We start from the raw sequence: 23518 nt of genomic DNA, 5'->3' as shown, positions 1-23518 counted from the left end.
GAACTAAGTTCTGCAGCCGTGGCCAAATTCATCCAGACAAGGCCCTGTAGTGTAGCCAGTGTTCTTCACTCTCTAACGCGCTTAGGATCCTGATTCAGTAGAGTGGGGTAGAACTCTCATTGCCAATGTCTAAAAAGCTCCCAGATGCTGCTGCTGTTGCTCTGAAGATTAATCTGAAGATTACACTTTCAGAAGCAAGATGTAATACATAATGATATGATAGGATATATACTTGAGAGCCCATCTTAAACCTTCAAAAGTAGATACTACCGAGACAGTGAAATAGCTAGAAGGGATGAAAATGATTTTCCTTGACTTTTAAGCAACCCAGAAAACAGATTAGGAGTCAGGCTCAGCAGGCCCTATTTCTCAATTTCCTCTAATTTCAAAGTTTGGCCTAGGCTTGTATGAATATAGTATCGAGTTTATGAATAGGACTATAGTACTACATATTTGCCTACTGGCTTCTGGAAAAGCCATCTCTTCTTTCTTTGAGTTTTTATTCGCATGAGAAAGTCTTATTTTTAAAGAATCAGTGCCAGTTATTGGTGATTGTACATTTAATAGTTTGCCGAAAATAAAACATTTCAGCACGAAAGGTAATGAAACTGCATCATGAGTATATGTTTATGTTGGCCCTTGCAGGAAGAAACAGTTACAGATTTTAACGGCAGTTTATGGCTTTAATCTTAATGGCTAAGAAAGTAAATGACACATTTCTTATTAATTGTCCTTACTGTTTGGGTAATACACATATTTAGCTTCCTAGAGGGAACACTTAAATTAACTAACTCTGATCTGAATTATGTGTTTTAATTTAAGGTTGTTAAAATAACTTAAATTAACTGCTTGTGTCAATGTAATAACTAAAATATTAGCTCTTTTTTTACCCCAAATTCTCTAAATGTAAGATGTCTAAAAATAGAGTGGAGGTGGATGGAATAGTCTGCAGATTATGAGTTGGAATAAAAATATCTCACTTAAGCCAAAAACATGGCAACCAATATTTTCTGTTATAAAAATATTTTAGATGAATCTAGTTTTCACGAAAGCTGTCTGAAACTGAAATGAATAGCAGAAGCTCTCTGTTTATTCGAAGGCCAGTAATACAATATCTGCCTCACAAAGCGGACGTCTTTGTCGTCCAGAGCCAAAAAGCTTCTGCTCCTCTCAGAAGCCGGCTCTGCCAAGTGGGAGGAAGACAGCTTACCCGGTTACGTTCTGAGATTTTAACCTTCACCTTGATAACGCTTCTCAACCGAGAACACCACCAGGCAGAGCCTTTTCAGGAAACTGATCTTAAACTGTCCACTAGAGGCTGTAAGGAGACCAACAATGTGACTTTCGTCCAACCTCGAGGTTTAGACTGTAGCAATCATTGATTTTTAAATGAAAAAAAAAAAGTTGTAGAAAGGAGTAAGAGTGAACAGTAGTAGTTCTATTTAAGTAGCCATGTACATGTGCATGGTATTTCAAAATGTGAGAAAAAAAATCATTTCCGGGGCTCTACACCTTGCTAGTTAGTATGCTTATTTTTATTTCTGTAGCACGTTGGCTTGACAATAATACAGTTGTTTAAAAGCTGACACATTTCTCTTGGTGATTCTGTATCCTGCTTCAGTTGGTGACTAACCGTTAGGTCATAAGTAAACTCAGCCAAGGTTTCTTAAATACAGCTTACAGTCAATAGCGGTGGCTTCCAGAGAGAAACTTACGTGGAGGGATCACGTTTGCAGACGCTTGGTTCTAAGCACCTGAAGGAGGTCAAATGCTGCCCCGACACCTACTGGTCTTCCAGAATTATCTGCATTAAGGAGGACGCCGCACCGACCTCCCTTTAGCATGGATGTGCCTTCTCTTCCTCCAGGTGCCACACCTGTTGGCAAGGTGCACCCCTCCAAAGAAGATTCCTTCCCGGCAAGCTAACACCTGGCGGTGGTACACGCGGAGGGGGCCGGGTGGTGGGGTGTTGACAACCGCGCTTAAAAATCGAGTCCAGAGGAAGTTCTTCAGCGTGGATTCACGAGATCTGCCATTCGATGCTTGGTTTGCTTTCTCTATCTCCTACACTGGTTACCTCATTTCCGATTAAATTAATGATCCCGAATTAGCTGCAAGAGGAGTGCGCGGGTCGTCTACCAAGGCTGGAGCTGGGTAGTTCCAGACTCAACGCAGATTTCCGGACCTGCAGAGAAAAAAGGAGGGCAGGGAGGTCACCCGCTGTCGCAGGCAGGAAAGGTAAGGGTGCACGTGCAGTCGAGGGGGACCCTTAAAACTTTCCTGAGTTGCATGCAAAGGCAATCCCCGCGGCCCTGTGGTCTGGGTTCCGGAATGCCCAGGCTAAACCGGTTTGAGGGTTAACGTGCATGACGATCGGAGTCATCCCTCTTAAACGCTTCTCGGCGCGCCGAGGGCGAAGGGTATGTCAGGATCAGATCTGGCCCACCTCCCCTTCCCCTGGGGTATTTCATGGGCTCGGAGTTGAAGCCCGACACCCCTCGGAGAGTCCTCCAAGGTGCCTGAGTTGCACCCCGCTGTCGCTCTGTCCCCTCCAACTAGGTGCAGGGACCTGGGGAGGCGCGCGAGGACCGACTGGTCACCGCTAAAATTACCTCATCGCCTCAGCTCCCCGCCCCTTTCCCAAACCTGGAAGAACTGTCCCCTGCGGCCCGGGTCTCCCCTCCCGCCCTCCGCCCCCCGCCCCACCCCGATCGCAAGCGAGTCTTTGGGAAGCGCGCCCGCCTCCCCCGGGGCCGCCCAGCCCGGCGGCGCGCAGCGAAGGGTTAAGGGCGCGGGCCGGCCGCTGCGCCGTGCGCTCGCGGTGCTCCGAGCCGCTCGCCCCGCCGCCCGCCAGAGGGTGCCCCCCCGCCCCCAAGTCGGATCCTTGAGCTGCGACGGCGGCAGCCAACTGCTCCATATTTGGCTTCTATTACACATTTACATACTGGAGCGAGCGAGCGAGCGAGAGAGCGCGAGAGAGCGCGAGGGAGGGAGGGAGGGAGCGAGGGAGGGCGGGCGGAGGGAGGAGGGAGGGGAGGGGAGCGGGGGGAGGAGGAGGAGGAGAGAGCAGAGTATACCGCAGACATCATTTCTACTACAGTGGCGGAGCCGTACAGGACCTGTTTCACTGCAGGGGGATCCAAAACAAGCCCCGTGGAGCAGCCGCCAGAGCTACAGCAGCCGCAAGACACTGTTTCTCTCCCTCTGCCCCCCCTTCCCCACGCAACCCCAGATCCATTTACACTTTACAGTAAGTGGCTATTTTTTTTCTCCTCTGATTCTTTCTCTCCCCCCTCCCCCAACCCCTTCTCCCCTTATTTAGATTAAAATCCCCCCCATCCCCGCTCTCCCGAGAGGGGCAAAAGCAACAACCAGCAAACAAACCCCAAACCCCAATCGGCGGCACGAAAAACAGCTGGAAGAGGAGCGAAGGAAATCGACGCGTCGTGTTGTGTTGTGTGTGTATGTGTGCGTGTGTACATACAACCTTCCCCCGCTCCAGCCGCCCGGGCCGCCACCCCTGCTCTGGGCGCAGGGACGGCCGGCAGGGGGGCTGCCGGGGGCCGGGTGGGCGCCCGCTGGGCGAGGGGGCGCGCCCGGGCTGGGGGCGCGGGCGGGGACAGCGGCGGCGGCGGCGGCGGCTGCCGGTCCGGCGGAGAGTGCGGAGAGCCATGTCCTCCTCCCGTGAGGTGGCGTAGCGGGAGACGGCGGCGGCCGGGGGTCGCGCAGCCCCCTCCTCCCGCGGCCCCCTCCCTCCTCTCCCCAAAGAGGGCGGCGGGAGCGAGTGGGTCTGGAGGAGGGCTGGGCTTCCCCGCGGGTGGCCGCCTGGCCTCGGAGCCCCCGGGCGGGGGTCTCCCCGCGGAGGCCGGGGGCTTACGGCTGCGGACCAGGAGGGGTCTGCGCCGGCGGTCGGGCCGGGACTTTGCGCGCGGTGGGAGCGCTGGGGACGCGGAGGGGTGGGAGCGGGGGGCGCCGGCGTGCGGGTGCCGGGAGCGCGGCTGGAGTGGCGGTGGCGGCCCTGGCTGCCGCCACCGCCGCCCTGTTGGTACGGCCGCTTCCTGATCATGTGCAGCCGCCGTCGCCGCCCGGAGCCGGGAGCCCGCGAGCGCCCCAGCCCGGGCCGGCGCCCCCGCCAGCGCCCGCGGCAGGAGCAGAGGAGCCGCGGCAGGCGCTGCCCTGCCTGCGCCGGGAGTGAACGGCTGCGCGGCTGCTGGGAGGGTGAATGAAGCCAGGAGGAGGGGAAGGAGGCGGCGGCGGCGGCGCTGCGGGGATTGGGATGCGCCCTGGAGCCCCGCTGCTCGTTCACTCTGGGCCGTGCTGGAGACTCTGCCACTCCCGCGGCCGCCGCCGCCACCGCCGCCTCTTCCTACGTGGTTCCAGCGCTGCGCGCAGGCCGGTCCCGCAGGGGGCAGGGAAGGGGGCCGGACAGGCGGAGCGAGAGGTGAGGCGGCGGCGGAGCCCGGCGTGAGTGTGAGTGAGTGAACGCGTGTGCGTGTGTGTGTGTGTGTGTGTGTGCGCGCGGGGGAGGGGGGCGGCGAGGGCAGTCGCGATGGGGAGGGGGCCCTCTGGGGCCACTTGGCTGACTCCGCAGCGCCCCGACCCCTCCTCAGCCCCGCGCCCTCAGGCCGCCTTCCTAAACTCTGTGGCATGTGCTTTCATTTTATTTCAGACCACGTAGTGGGCTGACTGGAAGCGATGAAACAATTCAGGTTTTCTAGGGAGATTGAGCAAGAACCTTAGTGGGGGGTGGAAGAAGGGTGATGGTGGAGATCTGCCAGAAAACAACAACAAAAAAATCAGTTTCTAAGGTCTCTGGGGTTCGGTTCAAGCCCGTGGCTGCTCTGTTTTGTTTTGCTTTCTTAGTATATAATCCTGCAGATAAGAGGGTAATATAAATACTTTGAAAGATTGGGAAATTGCTGAAGAGTAGTAAGGGGGGAAAAAAAAGCCAGTCGGAAGCTGGTTATATAATGCGCGATGTGGCTAACGAGAACGGCAAGCTATTTTTATTTTGTTTACCGTATGCTGTGCAGTAGGGACTCCTCCAAACTGGTTCTGTCCCCGAAGAGATTCTTAGCTTCCCTGTGCGATCCACAGGATGCAATTAGCAAGATGAGAAGACCCTATTACACCCACAGAATAAAAACTAATGCCTTGGAGTGGCATGCTTCCTGCACATCCTGTGGTGCATGCACGGGAATGTGTGTATGCAAATAAGTTCTCCTTTGGCAAGCTAGTAGTCACATCTCAATGACATTTGTGTTTTATAATGCAGGGTATTCTTAATATTTAAACATCCTCGTTACATAGCGCACACGCAGTGGGTAGTTACCTCGTGGTTATTTTTAGGCATAGCGAGTTACTTTTTCAACAGTGTTAGCTAAGCCATTTCTGTTTGGGTTTCTGAGGAGCCCTGCAGTTCCTAGAAGCCCCTGGTAAGCCCACCCTCTGGTTTATTGGGTGGGTGAAGGTAGTTTGATACTTGAGCTTTTTTTGGAATGAAGCTTATGCCAGCGGGAGAAACAGAGGGAAGGATGGGAAAATCCTGCACATGAACTCTTGGAAAGGGATTGCACCATAGCGGCTAATGTTGTGGCATTTAATCTCCTCTGATTGCCCTCTAACTGTGCCTGCACCAGTCAGTATTTTAGCGGCTCCACAGACAAATGGGCTTGAATGCCACCTTTCCCATAAAGCAGAGGTTGAAGGGCTTCCCTGAAGCTCCCGCCTGCCTGTCTTTCTCACCATGTAGCTACGTGTCAGTGGTGTAGGTTGTCGGTGCACTTACTCAAGCCCCGATCACTCATGTAATTAGATCAGGCTGCCATGGCAACAGACAGTGTTCCTCGTCCATTCAGGTGGGTTTGTCTTGTGCCTGGACTACTCCAAGTGTTTTATGCACAGTATTTGTGCTGCCCAAGCCAGACGAGAGAGACCTCACTATTTCACTTGCGTCTTCTTTCAGTCATCTGGACGGGAGACACTGAATGAGGCTTCCAGCTACTCAACTTTTGTAAAGGAGACCAACAAGCTGTTCTTACTGGGTGCAGTATGTAAATGCATCTCCCCAGACAGTGAAAGGAGCCTGACAGTCCTGCTGGTGTTTATTGTGAATAGATCAACAAGTATTTGGTACTTGTTAGAAACCTTTCAGAGCTTACCAAAGCAACATTTCTTTTGCAGGCTGGTGCCTTTGGCCTTGCAGGCACTTAACCCTTTCAAGTGGGAAAACACTGGTCCTCTAGAACCTAAGTTGCCAGTCTTCACGACTGGTTTTTTAAAAGAGTTTATTCAGTGGAAGAAACTTATTTGGGAAGGATATCTCCATTGTCATATTTTAAAACTTTACAGCCATCATAACAGAAAATGGTACTGACAATAGGTAACCATTCTGAATGTACTCATTCTCCATTTGGATCTGTTCGCCATCATCTTTACATCTGTGGTAGTAAGTTAAAAGGTTTTTGTCTCGAGTGAGAGAGGATATAGGCCTGTAGCTGGCAGACTGATAATGTGTGGTGCTTTTGCACAGTGAACAACTTGTACTCTATTTTGGGATATAATTTAATGAGCACTTAATAATTTAGAGAGCAGCATTCTCCTCTTTGCATTAGGGTGCCACCTTATTAAGCCTGCGAGGCAAAGAAAAATAATACTGTTGCAAAAAAAAGAGAAAGAAAAGTAGCTTTGGTTGTTGAAGCTTTGTATTGCTCTGTATTCCAGATAAGGGGGAGTATTTTGATAACCCTGATATTTGAAAGAAAAATAATGGAGAAGAATAATGTTTTGATTGAGTTGTGACTCTCCCAGTCGCTTTACAGTGTTACAGCCCCATAGCTAAACTGGTAAATCCTTTTTTCCCCCTGGGGCTAGGATTGAGAGAGCTGCTCAGTCTTCCTCACAGGGGTTTACAAGTTTCTACCGGTTAGTGAGTTTATGCGGTTGGTAACTTGATTGTGGCCTGTTCAGATGAAGCGTTGCTGTGGTTAAAGCAGGCTATTATTTCTAGTAGGTAAATAGATGGGAAGCAAGGATATCAAGTAAAGCACAGAAATTTACATTTTACGAAACTCCTTGGAGGTCCTGGATCACCTTTTGCAACATGCAGAAAATCGCTTTCCTTGCAGTAAAACGTGAACGTGTATTTTTGAGTGCACCAGATAGATTCATGCTAGAGTAAGTGTGAAAAATATACTTGATTGGGAACTGCGAAAGACAGTATTTTCCTCTCTGGATTTTGTTTTAAGAGGGTTTGGTAAACAGAAGTGATACTTCATCAGAAATATTATAACTCGGCTTCAGGGCCTTTGAATTGTCTTTTACTCTTAGAGAAAGATTCGAGAAAAACTCTTTACCGTTAGGTTAAATGTCAAACGTCTAGATGACCTTAGGTTTCAATGTACCTTACTCAGTTGTCTGGGAATCCTGGGAAAGGCCAGCCTTAAGAGATTATTAAAATATTAGTTTTCTATGACTCCTGTTTTTGTTGTCATTACAGAGTTCAAGGACTCACATTCCTCTTGTATAATGTGCCTTTATTTTTTTTCCATTCTGAAATGTCAAGTGGATTTTACTTTTGTGTTTACCTTGAATGACAGTTTTTGATGACAAACACGCTGTAACACTGGCTCATTTTGTTTCCTATTAGAAGTTAGTCCGTAAGCATATTTTACTAAAACCTTGAAACTTAGTGAAGGTAGGAGTGAATGTTAATCCTTTAAACTGTAGTTGTCTGAAATTAATACATAGTTTAGACTCTGAAAAGCTTCAATACTTGCATATGTAAACTGGCCTAGTACAGCAAGACAGTGTCATTTTCAGGGGAACATAGGTAACTTGATTTCCACTGCTTTATATTTTCGGAGTAACTCAATGATTTGAATGATTGACTTCTGTGAGAGAGGTGGATACGTGCAGCTTAACTGCTTCAGAGAACAGACTTCGTTCCGGTCATACTTCCAGGGTTATCAGAAGAAGGCCCCCCTTATTTTGTTAAAAGCGTTAAAAATAATAAATCATAGAAATCCCAAAAGAGTTAATAATTTTTCTTCTGGGGCATTACATACTCGACTGCCCTTTTTTTAAGAATGAACTTTATAGTCATCGATTATGCTGTTCAAAGTTTAGTTTCATTTAATTCAATTTAATAAGATGCTCGTTCAAAATTTCTTTGAGGTGATGTAATAATGAGTATACTGAATGTTAGTTTTAGAGAATATTTTTAAATGTTAGCTGAAAATGTTGGAATTGGATCGAGGTTTTAAAATAGATATATGAATGCTTAAAATTACAGGAGTAATAAAAATATTTACGTAAATAAAATCTTTATTTGTGGAGGCAGTTTTAAAAAATGTTTTTCTTATTTTATAATTTATATATTTTTGTCTGCAGTGTAGTAATATATTTTATAATCCTTATAAATCTAAACTTTTCAGGCTAATGTATTATAAATGTTTGTACTACATATTACTGCCATCCCAAATGTACTAAAATACGTTTAGAACTATTACAGACAAAAAGCATATTTTCTTTCACGTATTTGATGTTAGCAGAAATGTTTCATTGATTTTTCTGTAACTTTTAATGCATCTCATTTGTGGAGTAATGAAAATGCAATGATAATTGCCATAATGTAAGCAAAAATTGTCTCCTATCTGAAAATGACTTTTCAGAAAATTCATTGTAGTGTAATCAGAATTTGAGACTTAAGGGGGCAGAGGTTCCCCTGATTGTCGTATTTGTATTCAGGCTGAGAGGGACTCTGCCCCACCCCCCTTAGGTGCTTTTTAACATGACGTATTTCGAGGGAGTTATTTAGCAGAAGTTTTTAGTGATAATTGTCATAACTGCTAATCTATAAGCATTTCTGCTTCTAACATTCAAAGAAAATGTTTTTTTCTGTCTCTGTGTCTGGCAAATTTTCTTTTATTGCACCCCGGCTTTGTCCTCCTCGCCCTGAAGTCTTTATGTTATCTTCTGTTTGTATATTATTTATACATTATCTCCTCTTCCCTGACTGTCACATCAACGTTATTTAGGCCATCCTTCTTGGTAGTCTGCCACTGTTATTGCTATTGTGTTATGTTACTCTCCTGTGCTTTTAACATGAAATATTCCGTTTTTAGTGTATATATTGTATAAAACATTCTATAGGTTATTCTCTTGTATATTGTTTGTATGTTTTTGCAACGAATCCACTCTGCCTTGCTTTTATTCTTGTGTTTGGAATACAGCAAGTTAGGTTAACTATCTTATGCTAATGGGTGTAGCAACACAAATACTTTTGAAATAAGTAGGCATACCGATGCGAGAGTAAATTAATATTTTACAGCATTTGCATCATGTTTGACTGTTCTCTGCACGTCAGCAGAATAGGAGGAGACTGTAATTTGGACTCTGTAAAACCTTATCTGCCAGGTGATATGTCAATACGATTGTGTGCTCGCACACGTCGATATACAAGCAAACACTGCCTCAACTGTTAGCTCATAAAGCCAGCGCTGTCTGCAAATCCATGGTACCTGCACCTTGTTTGAAAATGATTATCAAGTATTTTGATGCTTCATTTGAGATATTATTAGATAAAATCAACACCCCCCCACCCCCTTAAAACAAGTACTATGTAAAAGTAAATAGAATTTTGTGAGCTTCTGTTTAACTTGGCCGCTATGTGTATTTGTAACTCAACAAGCTTCTTAGTGGCGGGATGGTGTCTTCTAAGGACTTCGGAGACATTACAGTCTAGAACAGCTTACCTTCTTTCTCTGTACTCACAGTTTGCGTGTGGGAAGCCAAGGACTAGAGAACTTACTTCTTTTGTATGTCAGTCATAGGCGTGCAAGAGATGCTTAAACAAATACTTGGTGAATGAATTAGTTAGAAGTAAGAATACTTTGGCTACTATTCATTACTTTGAAAAGTGTTGGAAAGCAATCGAAATTATTTTGCTTTCCAGCTGGGCTGTGCTCTTAAAAATAGTGAGTGTGTATGGATGAAAATAATCATGACTACTGAGATGTGTTGCCGTGTACCCAAGGATAATTGGCTCACTTACCTGTTTACAGATTATTCACATTGGAGATCATATTCATTGCTCCAGAATAGTTTCTTTCTGACACTCAGTATAATCCTGGGCCTTCTGCTTCCTACTGTTACCTGGCGTGGGTTTAGGAAACCCAAGCTAAATTTAAAATCAGCCTAAACAAATATGCAGATCAGCTCCAGTAATCAAAGACTGAAAATCAGTCCAGCAATGACTAGTTTGGGGATTATTTTATAATGACTGTGCTCCTGATTCTTTCTGTTTCATGTGGAAAATTGGGAACTACCAGGATTTAGAAATATTATTTTAATAGCTAGGGCTAAAAACTATGTTAGCCGATCAAGTCCTCAACTTCTTCCATTTCTATGCATAGGTCTTTACCTCACAAAAACTACTACAAGCACCAAGCTTCCTGATGGAAAGGTATATGGAAGATTCATTCATTCTTTCTTTCATTCGTCCATTCACACCTTCACTCATTCATCATACAGTGGATAATTTCTACTTAACCATGTGCAAGGCATTGTGACAAAATGCAAACGAAGTAGCCATCCGTTCAATGATAAAATAATTGAAAGATTAGTGGAAAGTCTAGTGAATACATGCATACTTTTGAAATTTTTTCTGCATTTGATACTTTTTTCTATCCCATTACACTGGTCTGCTAGTAACTGTGCTGTTTCATGATTGTCCCTCAAGTTGCATGTTGATAGTAATATATGCCACAGTAAAATTAGATTTTGGCTCAATTACTATTCAATCCATGCCCATTTTCACCTGATAGTCCTGTGATTACCAGCATGTGTTTATCAGATGGTTGGTTAGAATCATTAGAGAAAAGAACGACAGTAGCTGGCTCAAGTGGGGAGACCAAGCTCTTCATTTGATTGAAGGGGTGACCTTTTTGTGTGTTGGCCTCCCTCTGAGCCCAGCTGGATAAAACCAGGCCTGCCTTTGTAGCTGGCTGGTATCTGTGTAATTCTCATAAAACAAGATGCAAAATTTGATGTTCTTCAAGTTTAGATTTCAGTGCATAGACACTTTCAGGTGGAATTATTTTTAAAAGCAATTCGTTCTGTTTTTCATTTTGAATTTCTTCTCCTGCCCTCCCTGGACCCTTGCAGGGGCATCGTGCAGCAAGTCACCAGGGTGGTCCCTTCAAGCTGCAGATTTGTGTGTCATCCTTGTACCACAGTCTCCTCCTCTACGGCCACTACAGGGAAGTCCATCACATATCAGGTGAGTTTTGCAGTGTTCACTAGTTTCCATCTGAGGCTAGAGGCTGACCTGGGAAAATCGCCTACAAGCCATACGTTAGCAGTTTGTGAACTGTTTAATATCATTGTCTTTGCAAACTCTATTGTGTGGAAAACTGCGACATTGCCCAGAGAGGTTTTTGAAAAGTTGGACGCGGGTGTCTCTCTTTTTGGTTTAATTTCTTTGGTTCATCAAGAAGTCTCCATTTGACTTTGTGATGATGAATTATTGTGTGTTGGGCCTGAGCCTGATCCTTTAATCGTCACCTTTACTAAATGCGATGAGAATGTTTTTGCTACCACACAGTTATCTTAAGTCCCAGCTTTCATGTTTTAGGTTATTGTTGTAGTATGACACATGTGTCGGGAGACAGAGGCCTGTTTGTTCAGTGGCAACCAGTATTTGTTGAATCTTGAATTGCTTTGTGTCTGGTTGGATTTTACAACTTCCTGATTTCTTCATGTACAGTAAGTTTTTCTGGCCTGGAGAGTCATGCAGGCACAGGGTGTATGCAGGGTTGATGACTCATGCTTCTTTGTTGAAGAGAGGACAAGAGGATACTGCCTAACTGAAGTCGGGAGAAATAGAAATTAGATACAAGTTGGGGCAGTCAGGGTTTGGGAATACTGGTGTACGCAACCAAAGGAGATCGTGAAATAGATCCCCTCTTTTTATTTGTCTTGGGAGTCGTTCTGCCCCAAGCTGTGGAAAGAGACTTGTTCAGAGGTTCCTAAGGCTAGCAGGGCCCCAGAATCACCGGGAGAGGGTAAAAAAAGAGAAAAGAATTTGGGGCTCCACCCTAGACCTACTGAATCAAAATGAACCTTCATGGTCTCTTGGAACCATACTGATTTCCACATCCGGGCAGCTCTTCCCAGGTCCTGTTTTATTTCCTTACTTGGTGAGACGCACAGTCCACTTTTATCAAATCTCACATACAAAAATCTGGATTTTGAACTAATTTGTTAAGAAGTAGATATTTGCTTTACCAAAATGTTCATTTTAAACGTGATTCACCAGATTTCTTTAAATAAAGAGCTGCCTCTTCACACCCAAGATGCAGTGTTTAAGTTATATGTAAATCTTGTGTCATCGAGATAAGGGCATGGGGTTGTGGAACCAGCCTGTCTGGATTTAAAATCTAAAGCTACCTCTGTGACCTTGGGCAATCCTATAACCTTCCTATGCCTCAGTTTCTTCATGTGTAAGATGGAGATGCTATTAGAACTTTCTCCCAGGGCTGCTGGGAGGATGGACTGGAATCATACACATACACTGGACAGTGCCTGGCCTGTGGTCTGTGATCCATGGACATAAGCTATCACTGTGATCATGAAACTTATCTCTTGACAGGGTAATTGTAGTGTTCTTGTTTTGTGATGGTTGCTCCTGGACCATACACAACTTGGAGCAAGTAAATATACCCGTACCTTGGTCTTTGGACCAACTCTGTAGACATCTGCCGCTCTGCAGAGCAAATGAGCCTTTTATTTACTTTTCTGCATTTTGGGTTCGTCCTGCTCTCTTACTGAGAAAGGATGCATATGTGTTGTTTTTATGTTGTTGTAAGATGGGAACCAATGAGGTGCATGCATAAATGAGGTTATTGGTGGTCTGAGTGAAAACAAAAACCTGAATGATGAGGGTACTGTGCCTCAGAAACGGTAGTCAGGAAAGTCCTATGTGGAATGAGGCAGGAGGTTATCACAAACATTGTATCTTTGTGAAATACGGGACTGCATCCTTTGCATTTTATTGGCTTTGGGTTAGGGAGGTGTTCTTTAGAAGAAAATAGAGTAACTCCAGAGTTACATGCAAAAGTAAACCTCTTCAGGTCTACAAGCGTCAGGTGAATGGAAAGGACTACCATCTCTTATTGCTACTTTATCTTTTAAGGGTGTTATCCATTTTAACAGTTAGATGCTTCGCAGAAAATCCTCAAATTTATGTTTTGGGGAAAGTAGTTTAATTGACTATGTGGTTAATATACATGCAGATTTTTTTTAACCTGTGATGTTTAAGAGAATCATTTGTTAGAACAGAAATATCTCAAGAATTTTGTTGTGAAAAAACAGGCAGTAAGAAGTCATGTCTTTAGGGGCCAGCCCAGTGGCATACTGGTTAAGTTTGCGTGCTTCGCATCGGCAGCCCAGGGTTTGCGGGTTCGGATCCTGGGCGCGGACCTACACACCTCTCATAAAGCCATGCTGAGATGGCATCCCACATACAAAATAGAGGAAGATTGGCACAGATGTTAGTTCAGGGCCAATCTTCCTTACCAAAAAACAGAAGTCATATCTCTTGGGCAATATGTGTAGCTTATTGAGAAGAGGTCTAGATTTTTATAGTATGTTAAGCAAGTCTGAGTGTCTTGTAAGTACGCATATTACTGACAAAGTAGTGCGGAGTCACCTTGAATTTTAAGCAGCTGATATTTTCTATGATTGCACTTAAAGGAAACTTATAGCATTATCTAAACATTTGGCATAAATAATGGCCTCGTTACAGCCCTCACAATTGATACCTAAATGTGGGCAGAGAAACAGTGTCATTCATATTGTACTCTGTTATATTCATTAAGGTTTTTTATTTTTAAATTAAAACCTAAATTACAATTATTTCTGGTTCTACTTATTTTATAAATATGACTCAGCTATAGCAAATTATGACCTAACTTGTTCACAGGTGCTGTCTGTGTAAAGAAATGATTCATTCATTTATTCACTATGTATTTTTTAAACTACTACCACAGTACTATGGGAATTGAAAGTGAGTAAGTGCTACCAGAAGGAGGTTATATTCATCACGGACAGGTGGGGGAAAGAAGAGGTGCTCTGAAATAACCAATGGAAAGCAGAAGGGGGTAGGTTGTACTTACTGGGGCAAGTTCTAGCACAGAAGGAATTCCGAAGAATGATGCTGAGTAGGATGCTGAGAAAAGACTTGGAGGGGGAGGGATCGTTTGAGTTGAACGCTGAAGGCTGGTTAGCATTTCTGTGGAAAGAGATGGATAGAGCGGGAGGAAGACCATTCAAGTGGCTGAGACGTGGCAAGGAAGAGCACGGTATGTAGCCAATGAGGCCGTTTCGGCTGAAGCGCAGGTGCGGTGGACATCTGAGTTGCTGGAGTCTGGCAGACAGTAGAGAGTGTGGGAATAAAATTGCTGAGAGGTCAGGTCTGGAGATAGATTTGGAGGAATGATTGGCATGAAAATGGTCTTAGAAATGGGGAGTTGGGTTCTTGTGCCTGGCAGAAAGTTTGACAGGCAGGAGGAGGTGACTGTATTTCAGCGATGATGTCAGCTCACGTAGAGCATGTAGAGAGAAGGTAATGCAGTGGAGGCAGCAGAGAGGAGCTGGGACGTTGGGGTGGCACAGCCTTTGGATGCTCCTCTTTAAGACCCGGAGTGAAGGGAGGGCTGGTGGAGAAGCTGGGATGATGCATGGGTGGGTGAAAGGGGTCTTCCCTACGTGCTCAGGCATCTTGGAAACTCCGTGCTGAACTTCAGCTCAATGAAATCTTGTTGAAACCTTTATTCCTTTAAGACCTGTAAAAAAATAGAAACTTGAGCTAATTTTAGCTAAATCTAATATGTGTGTGTGTGAAAATGAATGCTGCTTTTGAAATTCAGTGCATGCAGGATCTCTTTTCATTTAAACAAATGATCCCTCTATTTTCCTCTAAACAGTTTTATTAAGAAGATTTTCAGTGAAGCCCAGCACATATTAACAACAATTTCAGCGTTTCCTTTGATCTTTTCCACTGCTGATTTATTCTGCTCACGTGATGTGCGTAAATCACATTGTGCTGTCTACTTGACTCTGGAGCAGTTGTTCATTTGTGGCAATTCATTCACTGTACTTTGATAAATCACATTAATATCCTTGTGTTTTGTAACTTTAGAGGCTTTACGTGTACTCTTTGAAATGTGACGTGTGTGTGTGTGTATCCAGCTATTAGCCACAGCTTTCTGAACAATTTGGCTTCCCATTTATACATTATAGAAAATAAAGTGGTATAGAATTTGTGAGCCTTGGCTCTGGGGAGAAAGGTCCTAAGACTATATAGCTCAAAGTGAAGCGGAGGGCTGGAAGTTAACCTGGTTACATTGCTGTTATCGGGCAGTCTGTTTTAATATAATTAGAGAAAATTTGAGGATAATTTAAGGGCTTTTTGCTTATTTTTTTTTCTGCATTATTTAGATGGGCTGTCTGTATTCCCCAAAATGGCCCAGGATGAGGGCGTGACTTACCTGCCTTTCCTAAAAGATGAGAAGTTTAGGACAGGAGTGATAGGGATGGAGAAGAGAGCTCCAGCGGGGCAGATCACTCTGTCTGCAGACATTTAATCAAGATCTAATGTGTGAGGGGCATTGTGCCAGCTAGGCCCTAAAAGAAATAGAGAGGGGCCGGCCGGGTGGCGCAGCACTGAAGTTCCCACATTCCACTTCGGCAGCCCAGGGTTCGCTGGTTCAGATCCCAGGTGCGGACCTACACACGGCTTGTCGAGCCATGCTGTGGTAGGCATCCCACATATAAAGTAGAGGAAGATGGGCACGGATGTTAGCTCAGGGCCAGTCTACCTCAGCAGAAAGAGGATTGGCAGCTGATGTTAGCTCAGGGCTAATCTTCCTCAAAAAAAAAAAAAGAAATATAGAGATGGTCATTGGTTGATACTTTCTTTCTCATTTAAGCCTCACTGCAGTCCTCTGAGGTAGACACTATTATTAGCTCCATTTCACAGATGGGAAACTGAGACACAGAGAAGATACGGAGCTTGCTCAGGGTTGCCCAGCTGTTAAGTGGTAGAGTCATGCTTGGACCTCAGCCTGTACTCTTAACTGCTGCTGTGCATTTTCTCTCAAGCCCTGAGCCCTGTCCTTAAGAAGCTTACAGTGGAGTCCAGAGGCCACGCGAGCCCAGGAGTAATATTTAAAGAACCGTAACAGAGGTGCAGATACTCTCAGAGGTCAGGCTCAGAGAAGGGATCATGGGCGATGAGTCTTCCTGCGTGATGCTCGCCTGTCTGTCCAGAGTCCCATACAGGCTGTCTTTGTGGTGTTTTCTTCCTTCCTTTCACGCTTCCTCATACCTGCTTGAGATTCCTGTGCACTTTCAGTAATTATTAATGGAAGAAAATGATGACGGCAGCAGTATGCTTATCTGTGTTTCAGGGATTGGCTTAAGTTGGGCTCCAAAAGTTGTTGGACATCAGGCGTCCCAGGGAGGTGATGAACTTTTGACTCTTCAGAGAGCTTCACTGGGTCATTGCTTAGCTTGCAAGATTTGGCAGATAGGAGCTATTTATCTCTCCAGTTTGTAGGTGGTGGGGTAGCCCTGGCGGCCACCCTGTGAACAAAATGTGCCATGAAAGGAGGTCACACTTGAGCCAAAGTGGCCACCAGAAAGCTCAGATCTCGTATCCCCTCCCGTCCCTGACCCTCCTTGTCTCTCCTGTTCTGTCCTTCACTGGCCCAGTGGATGAATGTTAATGAATCTCGTGCCAAACTGATGGAAAAGAAAGATCGTTTTTCTCTTAGTCTGCTTCCAGAAGGCCAGTTTGTCTTTCTAATGTTGAATGAAAATTCCCAAGGATTTTTTTTTAATGTCTTCAGAAGCAAGTCTCTCCCTTTACAGGCACACGGAACAGAAGAGGACTTGCAGGATTTACGCTCGGCGCGCCAGCCTGGCCGGCCCAGCCTCCATCCCAGCTGTAATCATATGTGATGCATTTTTATTTACAGATTAGGAGGCTCTGACGCTGACATATGACTAACCGAGAAGCTCCTCCCCACAACAGTTGTATGTCATCTGCTTCAGAGAACTAATTGCTTGGCAATTCCCCTTTGGTAATTCCCTCTTTATTTTCTGATGAGTTACTTAACAGTGATGGGCTTGTTGAGCCGAGCGTTGAGTTTAATGTGTGCTCCAGAAACACCACTGTAGGCCTGGGGGATATGTTTTTCAAATTCTGTTTAGCTTTACTGAAGGAACACTGAAACCATTATATGGCCTGTTAATATTTCACTCACTACGAGGTTAAACACTGAACGGTGTGCAATTTTCCGAAAGAAATCAAAACCGGGCTTCGTTTTTAAAGGTGCCCCTGTGCATTTGAAAATTATTAAAGAGGAATTTAATATGTATCCAGTGTTCAATGCTTTTTTAAAAATTCAATTTGAAGTGGAAGAGCTCTCTGGGATTCTGCAGAGTGAGTGTGGGATGGGGGAAAGCAGTTGCAATGGGAGTCTGGAAACTGAGTTATCTGTTTCTTGCCCTGCTGCGGGGTGACTTGGGCTGCTCACTCTATCTTGCTGGGCCTCAGTTTCCCCATCTTCAAAAAAATGGAGAAACGATCATTGAAAGAAATGATCTCTCAGGCCCCTTCGGTCTAACCCTGTCCAGGTCTGTGAATAGATTTTATTGTAATTCTTCCTCCCAGCCTCCCGCAAGACCTTTGCTCTGTCAAACATCATTTGCTCTTGTTTGACTTTGTTAGGTTTTGTATTTAATTAGAATTTACGTTTTTAGCTATTATTGTGTCATTATTTATAGAGTAAGTCTTAAGTGGTGCCTAAAATCATTCATTACCCCATCTATATTAGTTTCATACCTTAATACTTCCTCTGCTCCTTTTTACTGTCCTTGCTACCATGCCCCAAACAACATCCACTTCTGGAGTCGATGCGTTGTCACTGGAAAGGATCTTTCAGCTAATGATCGTGGAATTGTTTTCTGCGAGGAGGGCGCAGAAGCGCGGCTCTCCTTTGCTGTTAGCATCGAGGGTCATATTCTGCTTTTAATTTGCAAGTAGAAATTCTTTTGATGTCATTTGGTTTTATCTGCAGGTACAGATTTGAGTCTCGAGGTAATTCCTTTTCTCCTCTGCATCAGCTTCTCCACTTACTGTGTCTGCAGCATTAGCTCGTCTCATTGGTTAATGTATAAGTAGTTCACACTGATGTCTCTTGATTCATTGCAATTTGAATAGTTTCTTTAGGTAACTAGTGCGAACAGAAGAGGTGACGTTTAGGAGTGTTTTGTCTTCTTTGGCTTGTTTTATAGGCAGAGAGGAAGGGAAGAGGCAGCACTTACAGTGGTTGAGAGTGAGGGCCTTGAAGACAGGGAGATGGAGATCGCAAGTTTGGCTCTGGCTCCTTAGGTGTGTGACCCAGGCCACCTTTCTTAAATCGGTGATCCTCAGTTTCTTCATCTGTAAAATGGGATGATGGCAACACCTGTCTTTCAAGGTTGTTGGGAGGGTCAAATGACTATTCACTATATCTTGCATATGATAGGATCTCAATACATAATAAATAGAAAAGAAACAAGGGCAAGGCATAGTGTTCAAGAGGTGGGAAGAAAAGAGCGAAGGAAAGCGCTGTGCCTTTGGGGTACTCAGGGTAGGAGGAGCCTCTCAGAGCCCTCGTGGGCGGAGTTTGAATCCCAAATGAACCTGTGAAACTTGGGAAGGCCTAGACTCCCTCCATGGTTCTGGGCATGACATTCTCCGCAGGTTGATCCGCTCCACAGGAGACAGTGTTCCCTACTCGATGATTGATAGAAATATTACATTGCAGACATCTGGTACCTGTCCGTTAAAACAATAAAAAAAAACCAGTAAAAGCAAAAGTCCCCTTTGATTCCACCATCCCAGTCCATAAATCATACTCACTTTTATGTGTCATCTTCTGGTTCTTGACAGTTTAACATAGGTCTTTTTTTAGCTTTGCTTTTTCCATTTAGCATAAACATTCTTGTTTGCAACCTAGACTTTACAATTGTCATTTGCAAGGATTATATAATATTCCATCAAGTTGTTTTATCCTAATTTAAGTTTTGTATTGTATGTGGATATTTGAGTTGTGTCTAATTGTTGAATATTATAAAGCTGTGGTGAATATCTTTGTATACTAAGTGTTTAATTAGGATACAGTCACATCAGAAGGCATGTTGCTCCCATAGAGGGGCCTTGCTCCAAATTGCTTTCTAAAAGGCCTGTGCTAATTTATATTGTTACTAATGATGTATAGATGTATCTTGCTTCAGCCTGATTAATAGTGGGACTTACTATTTTTTGGCTAATTTAATAGCCTTCTTGGTTTTAAAATTTGCATTCCTTTGATCCCACTCAGAGATAGAACAATTTCCATATATGTTTATTTACTAATTTTCTTTTACACAATTAGCAAATGAGAGTCTTGCTATTTTCTCATTTATGTGTATGAGCTCTTTACGTGTTCTAGATATTGATTTTTTTTAAGTCATATTTGCTGCAACTGTTTACGCAGTCTGCTTTCTTTTTATTTTGATTATGTTACTTTTTGTTGTGTGAAAGTTCAAGTTTTTATATGATCTGTCTCTCTTTTCTTCTGTGATCGTACTCAGGGCCAACCTGGAAGGAAGAAGAGAGATTACTGAGCTCACATCCTGCACCAGGCCGGCCGACAGCTCGGCTTTGCTGGGAATAGTTGTCGTTCTCATCTGCCCACGGCTCCCCGTGGGAACTGTTCCCTGTTGAAACCCTAGTGCTTTCTCCTGCCAAGGGCCCCCTTTCCTCTTCTCTTCCCACCTGCTCTTCACTCCTTGACCTTTATCCACCCTGGGCCAGTTTCCTAGCAGTCAGGTCTCCTCTGCCCGCCTTTGGGGTTCCCTGCCCTTTGCTGCTGACCCATGTTTCTCTCGGGGAGCCCTGCCATGGGAACCGCGCTGGAGGCCTGGCAGCCTCCCCCACTTGGGCCTGGAGAGATCAGTCAGGAGTTTGAGGCCTGGTGAAGTCACACCGTTTTCCAAGGATCCTGGGTTGGGGTCTTCACACCTTCCCCTCCTTTAGTCCTCCAGGCCACCCTGCTGCAGAATGGGCTCCTTGGGTATGATTTCATCCTTGTTGGACTAGAGAGGCAGGCTGCTGCCCTGCTTCCTTCCTGTTGCAGCTGTTCCCTGGAGAGAGCTCTCTGGGTAGGAGGTTGGGAGCAGTTTCCTAGTTATTGGGCTTTGGGAAAGTCTAGTCTCAAGGTCTAAACGTGAGATCGTGGCTCTGCTGGGCTGGGGTGGCTTGGGATGTGCTGTCCCTCCTGAAGGGCCTCTCGAGATGCACTCTTGTTCTGGTCCAACCAATTTTCCTTTCTTTTTGTTTGAGGAAGATTAGCCCTGAGCTAACATCTGCTGCCAATCCTCCTCTTTTTGCTGAGGAAGACTGGCCCTGAGCTAACATCCGTGCCCATCTTCCTCTACTTTATATGTGGGATGCCTACCACAGCATGGCTCGACAAGCGGGTGCGTAGGTCTGCACTTGGGATCCGAACCAGCAAATCCCTGGCCACCAAAGCAGACAGTGTGAACTTAACCGCTGCGCCACCAGGCCGCCCCCCCCCCCCACCCATTTTCCTTTCTGAAGCCTAAATGGACATTTCTTACCTTTAGATATCTGTTCGAATTGCTGTTTTCCTTCACCCCTCTTCTCTGTTGTTTTATGACTCTTGGGATAAAGTCCAGAATCCTTGACCTGGCTCAGCAGGTCTTGGGGACCTTGCTTATCTCTGGGGCCCTATCACTCATCCGTTGTCCCCTTCTTTCTCACTTTAGTCTTAGCATTTCCTCCTTGGAAGTGCCTTGCTTTCTCTTATATTCCAGCTTTTAGTCCTGCTGCTCCCCTTCCTTGTCCAATGCCCCCCTCATCTGTCTGGCTAACTTTCGTTCCTTCTTAAAATCTCAGCTTAAAGTCCTTTCTCAAGGAGCCTGGGTCTAGGTTATGTGCTGCCTGTTTGGGACTCCCAGAGCACCCTGTTCTTCCCAGCACTTTGTGACTCCTTTTCCCAGCTCAGTGACAGCAAGGACTCTTTTATTTTCCTTCCATTTTTGGCATTTGGCATCTAGTAGGCCTGCAATAAATATGGTCATTTCCCCTACAATGTGAATTTTTATGATACAAATTGGATGTGATTGCATCACTTAATATAGACCATGACATGCATCATTGTGGTCTGGAACCAGCATTTGGCCTGGTGGAGCACAGTGGTGGAAAAGCTATGGCGTCTGTTTGTTTGAGTAGCTTTGTGCCTCACAACAATGGGTGATAGAGATGACAAAAATATGTAAGAAGGCCGTGTTAAGGAGAAAGAAAAGATAAAGAAAGGCCCAGTGATGAATTTTCCAAAACAAAAGCTATGTGGAATAGGATGCTGGATTTGGTCAGTGATATTTAATTTTTATAGTACTATGCTTGTAACCACACAAAACACTATTATTATTGAAATTCAACGTAGGAAAAACTTGCTTTGTTTTTGAATGCCTAAAACCATCTTTCTTCATATTGAAAAAGTTCCTACTGGACTTTGGTTACATGAGGATTCTTAGAAACACAGCTGTTATGTGGATTGAATGATGAATTTGAGATTCACCTGCCTAACATCTGTTCTCTGGCCTTGATCAGTCTCCCTTAAGCGCTCTTGCAAGCTCGCGCTCCAACTCAGGTTAAAGTTCTAGTAAAATACTTATCCCAAGGAGATTGTTTTATCTGGAAGAGATTAGTTCTGGAGTGCCAGGAAGCAAGGTTGGTCAAGTTGAGGTGAAGGCACTGCATGGACAGAGGAACCCTGAAACCCTCTTCTGGGCAACCTGCCCATGAGGAATGGGACTGATGGGGTGGGCAGGCACTCTGACCATGGTGTCTGGGCCCCTTTGTGTTGACTGGCCAGGTGGCCATCCATCTCTTTCTTGCATGTGAGTTGGTCTAGAAGTTACCATGTTGGTGGTAGGTGAGGACACCTTTTCCAGGTAGAGGGGTGTCCATTTGTGGTCCTTGACTATATGTTCCTGATAGAATATGGAAAAGGGGAGCCTGGCATTAGCAACTGAGGCCTGGGCCCTTCGCCCGCTGCAGTGCCCCCACAGGGGGCATGCCCCAAAGCCTTTTCTACCTTGCTCTGTTCTGGCAGGTTCCAGGTGGGGGCAGCAAGGTCTTTGGGTGAATTTTGTTTTGATGACTCTTTCCCTTTTCAGTGCTCCATTTCCAGTTCCCCTCTGCAGCTGCCTCGGTCACTGCAAACTGGACCACTGAGAAGTATGGCCCCAAGTTATGGATTTTTTTTTAGAGATGAGCTTTATATAAGGAGTTGGGAAAACAGTGTTTCCCTTTGATTGCTGATCTGACACTTCCCATAAGATTAGCAGTTCTTTTTTTCTTTTATAAGTGGTCATAGGCCCATGAGACAAGTTTATCTATTACTTTATTAGCAGGAGAAAAGATGATCTGGTTGTTTATTTAAAAGTCTCCTTCCATAAAACCTTGCTTTCTCTTGAGTTTGAAGGAAATTTGGTGATAACATCTAAACCCAAATTTTGGTGTTTTCTTTTGGCTTTCCTGTTCTGTTGAAGCCTCCGTAACCCTTTGTACCTTTTTCTACTCTTCAGAAGGAACACGTCGTATTTTTTTGCCATCTCAGTGTCATCCAATTGAACAGTACTATTTTAACAATCTGTGTAAACAGATACAAGAGGAGGAAGCCTACTTTCTGTTTTTCCCCTCCCGGCAAGCTTTAGATCCATTTCAGTCATGCTAGAGATTAGAAGAGGCCGATGTGAGTAAGAAGCAATGTTAAAATGAAGAAAAATATTTTTGAGTGTGACCTTGAAACATGGGTCTTACCAGTAGTAGTCTATGAGCCTTCTCCAAACAAAACTCTGGAAGTCACAGTTCATATCATCTTTAAGTCCTGGAGAGAGGGTTGTTAATCTATGGAAATGAACAAACACGAGCTGTTTGCTCTTCTGCTGTGCAGAGAACATTTGGTGACTTGACTAATCTCAGAGTTTCTGTCTCTTAACTGGTGCACTTTTTACTCTTTGCTCTGAAGTCTCAGGAAGCGATTTCCTTAAAAAAAAAAACACCTTTTTTTTTTTAACTTTCCCATTTTAAATGTGCAGGCTCTTCAAAGACTTCAGTGGGATGAAAGTTCTGTGTTTTCCTGTTTCTTGTGTAGCACTAGTCAAAACTACCCTTTTCTCTTGGGGGTGTTTTGCAGTCTGAGCCTCTGATTTAGTAAATACAGCCTTAAAAACCACAGTCATCCAGATCATGTGCCGTGGCTGGTGTGTCATGGTCTACCTCAGCTGATAATAGCACATCCCAGAATTCAGAGTGCCTTGGATAAATCGTTTCTCTGGCTAGTCATGACTCCTTGAGCAGAGAGTATCCTGCTCATTTTCTAGAACCTAAGAG

General features: G+C 44.7%; 2 protein-coding genes across 10 annotated transcripts in view; one reads left to right on the top strand and one right to left on the bottom strand.

Moving 5' to 3' along the window:
• Positions 1-1517: 1517 nt before the first annotated feature.
• Positions 1518-4649, bottom strand: LOC139077421 (basic salivary proline-rich protein 4-like). The gene is made up of 2 exons (XM_070585107.1): positions 3385-4649; positions 1518-2185 (listed from the first exon to the last, which is right to left on the bottom strand). Exons 1-2 carry the CDS (start codon positions 4647-4649, stop codon positions 2167-2169), a joined length of 1284 nt encoding a protein of 427 aa, XP_070441208.1. The 3' UTR covers positions 1518-2166.
• The window catches only part of ATXN1 (ataxin 1), a 384333-nt gene continuing 362849 nt past the window's right edge, over positions 2035-23518 (top strand). For 2 of the 9 annotated variants that reach the window (XM_070585089.1, XM_070585091.1), the window contains exons 1-2: positions 3014-3250; positions 11167-11281. The gene's annotated coding sequence lies outside the window, so the exon portion shown is untranslated. Of the gene's footprint in view, positions 2239-3013; positions 3251-3603; positions 3690-4005; positions 4442-10415; positions 10466-11166; positions 11282-23518 lie in introns of those variants that run through there. The other 7 variants (XM_070585092.1, XM_070585090.1, XM_070585093.1 and 4 more) reach the window with 7 other exon arrangements.

The sequence above is a fragment of the Equus przewalskii genome, chromosome 19 (assembly GCF_037783145.1).
Source record: "Equus przewalskii isolate Varuska chromosome 19, EquPr2, whole genome shotgun sequence".
NCBI classification, from domain to species: domain Eukaryota; kingdom Metazoa; phylum Chordata; class Mammalia; order Perissodactyla; family Equidae; genus Equus; species Equus przewalskii.
The sequence above is the reverse complement of the archived record's forward strand: the minus strand, read 5'-3'. Positions and strand labels throughout refer to the sequence as shown.

Coding starts and splice junctions, on each gene's coding strand:
- LOC139077421 (XM_070585107.1), bottom strand. CDS start 4,649: ATGCCACAGAGTTTAGGAAGGCGGCCTGAGGGCGCGGGGCTGAGGAGG.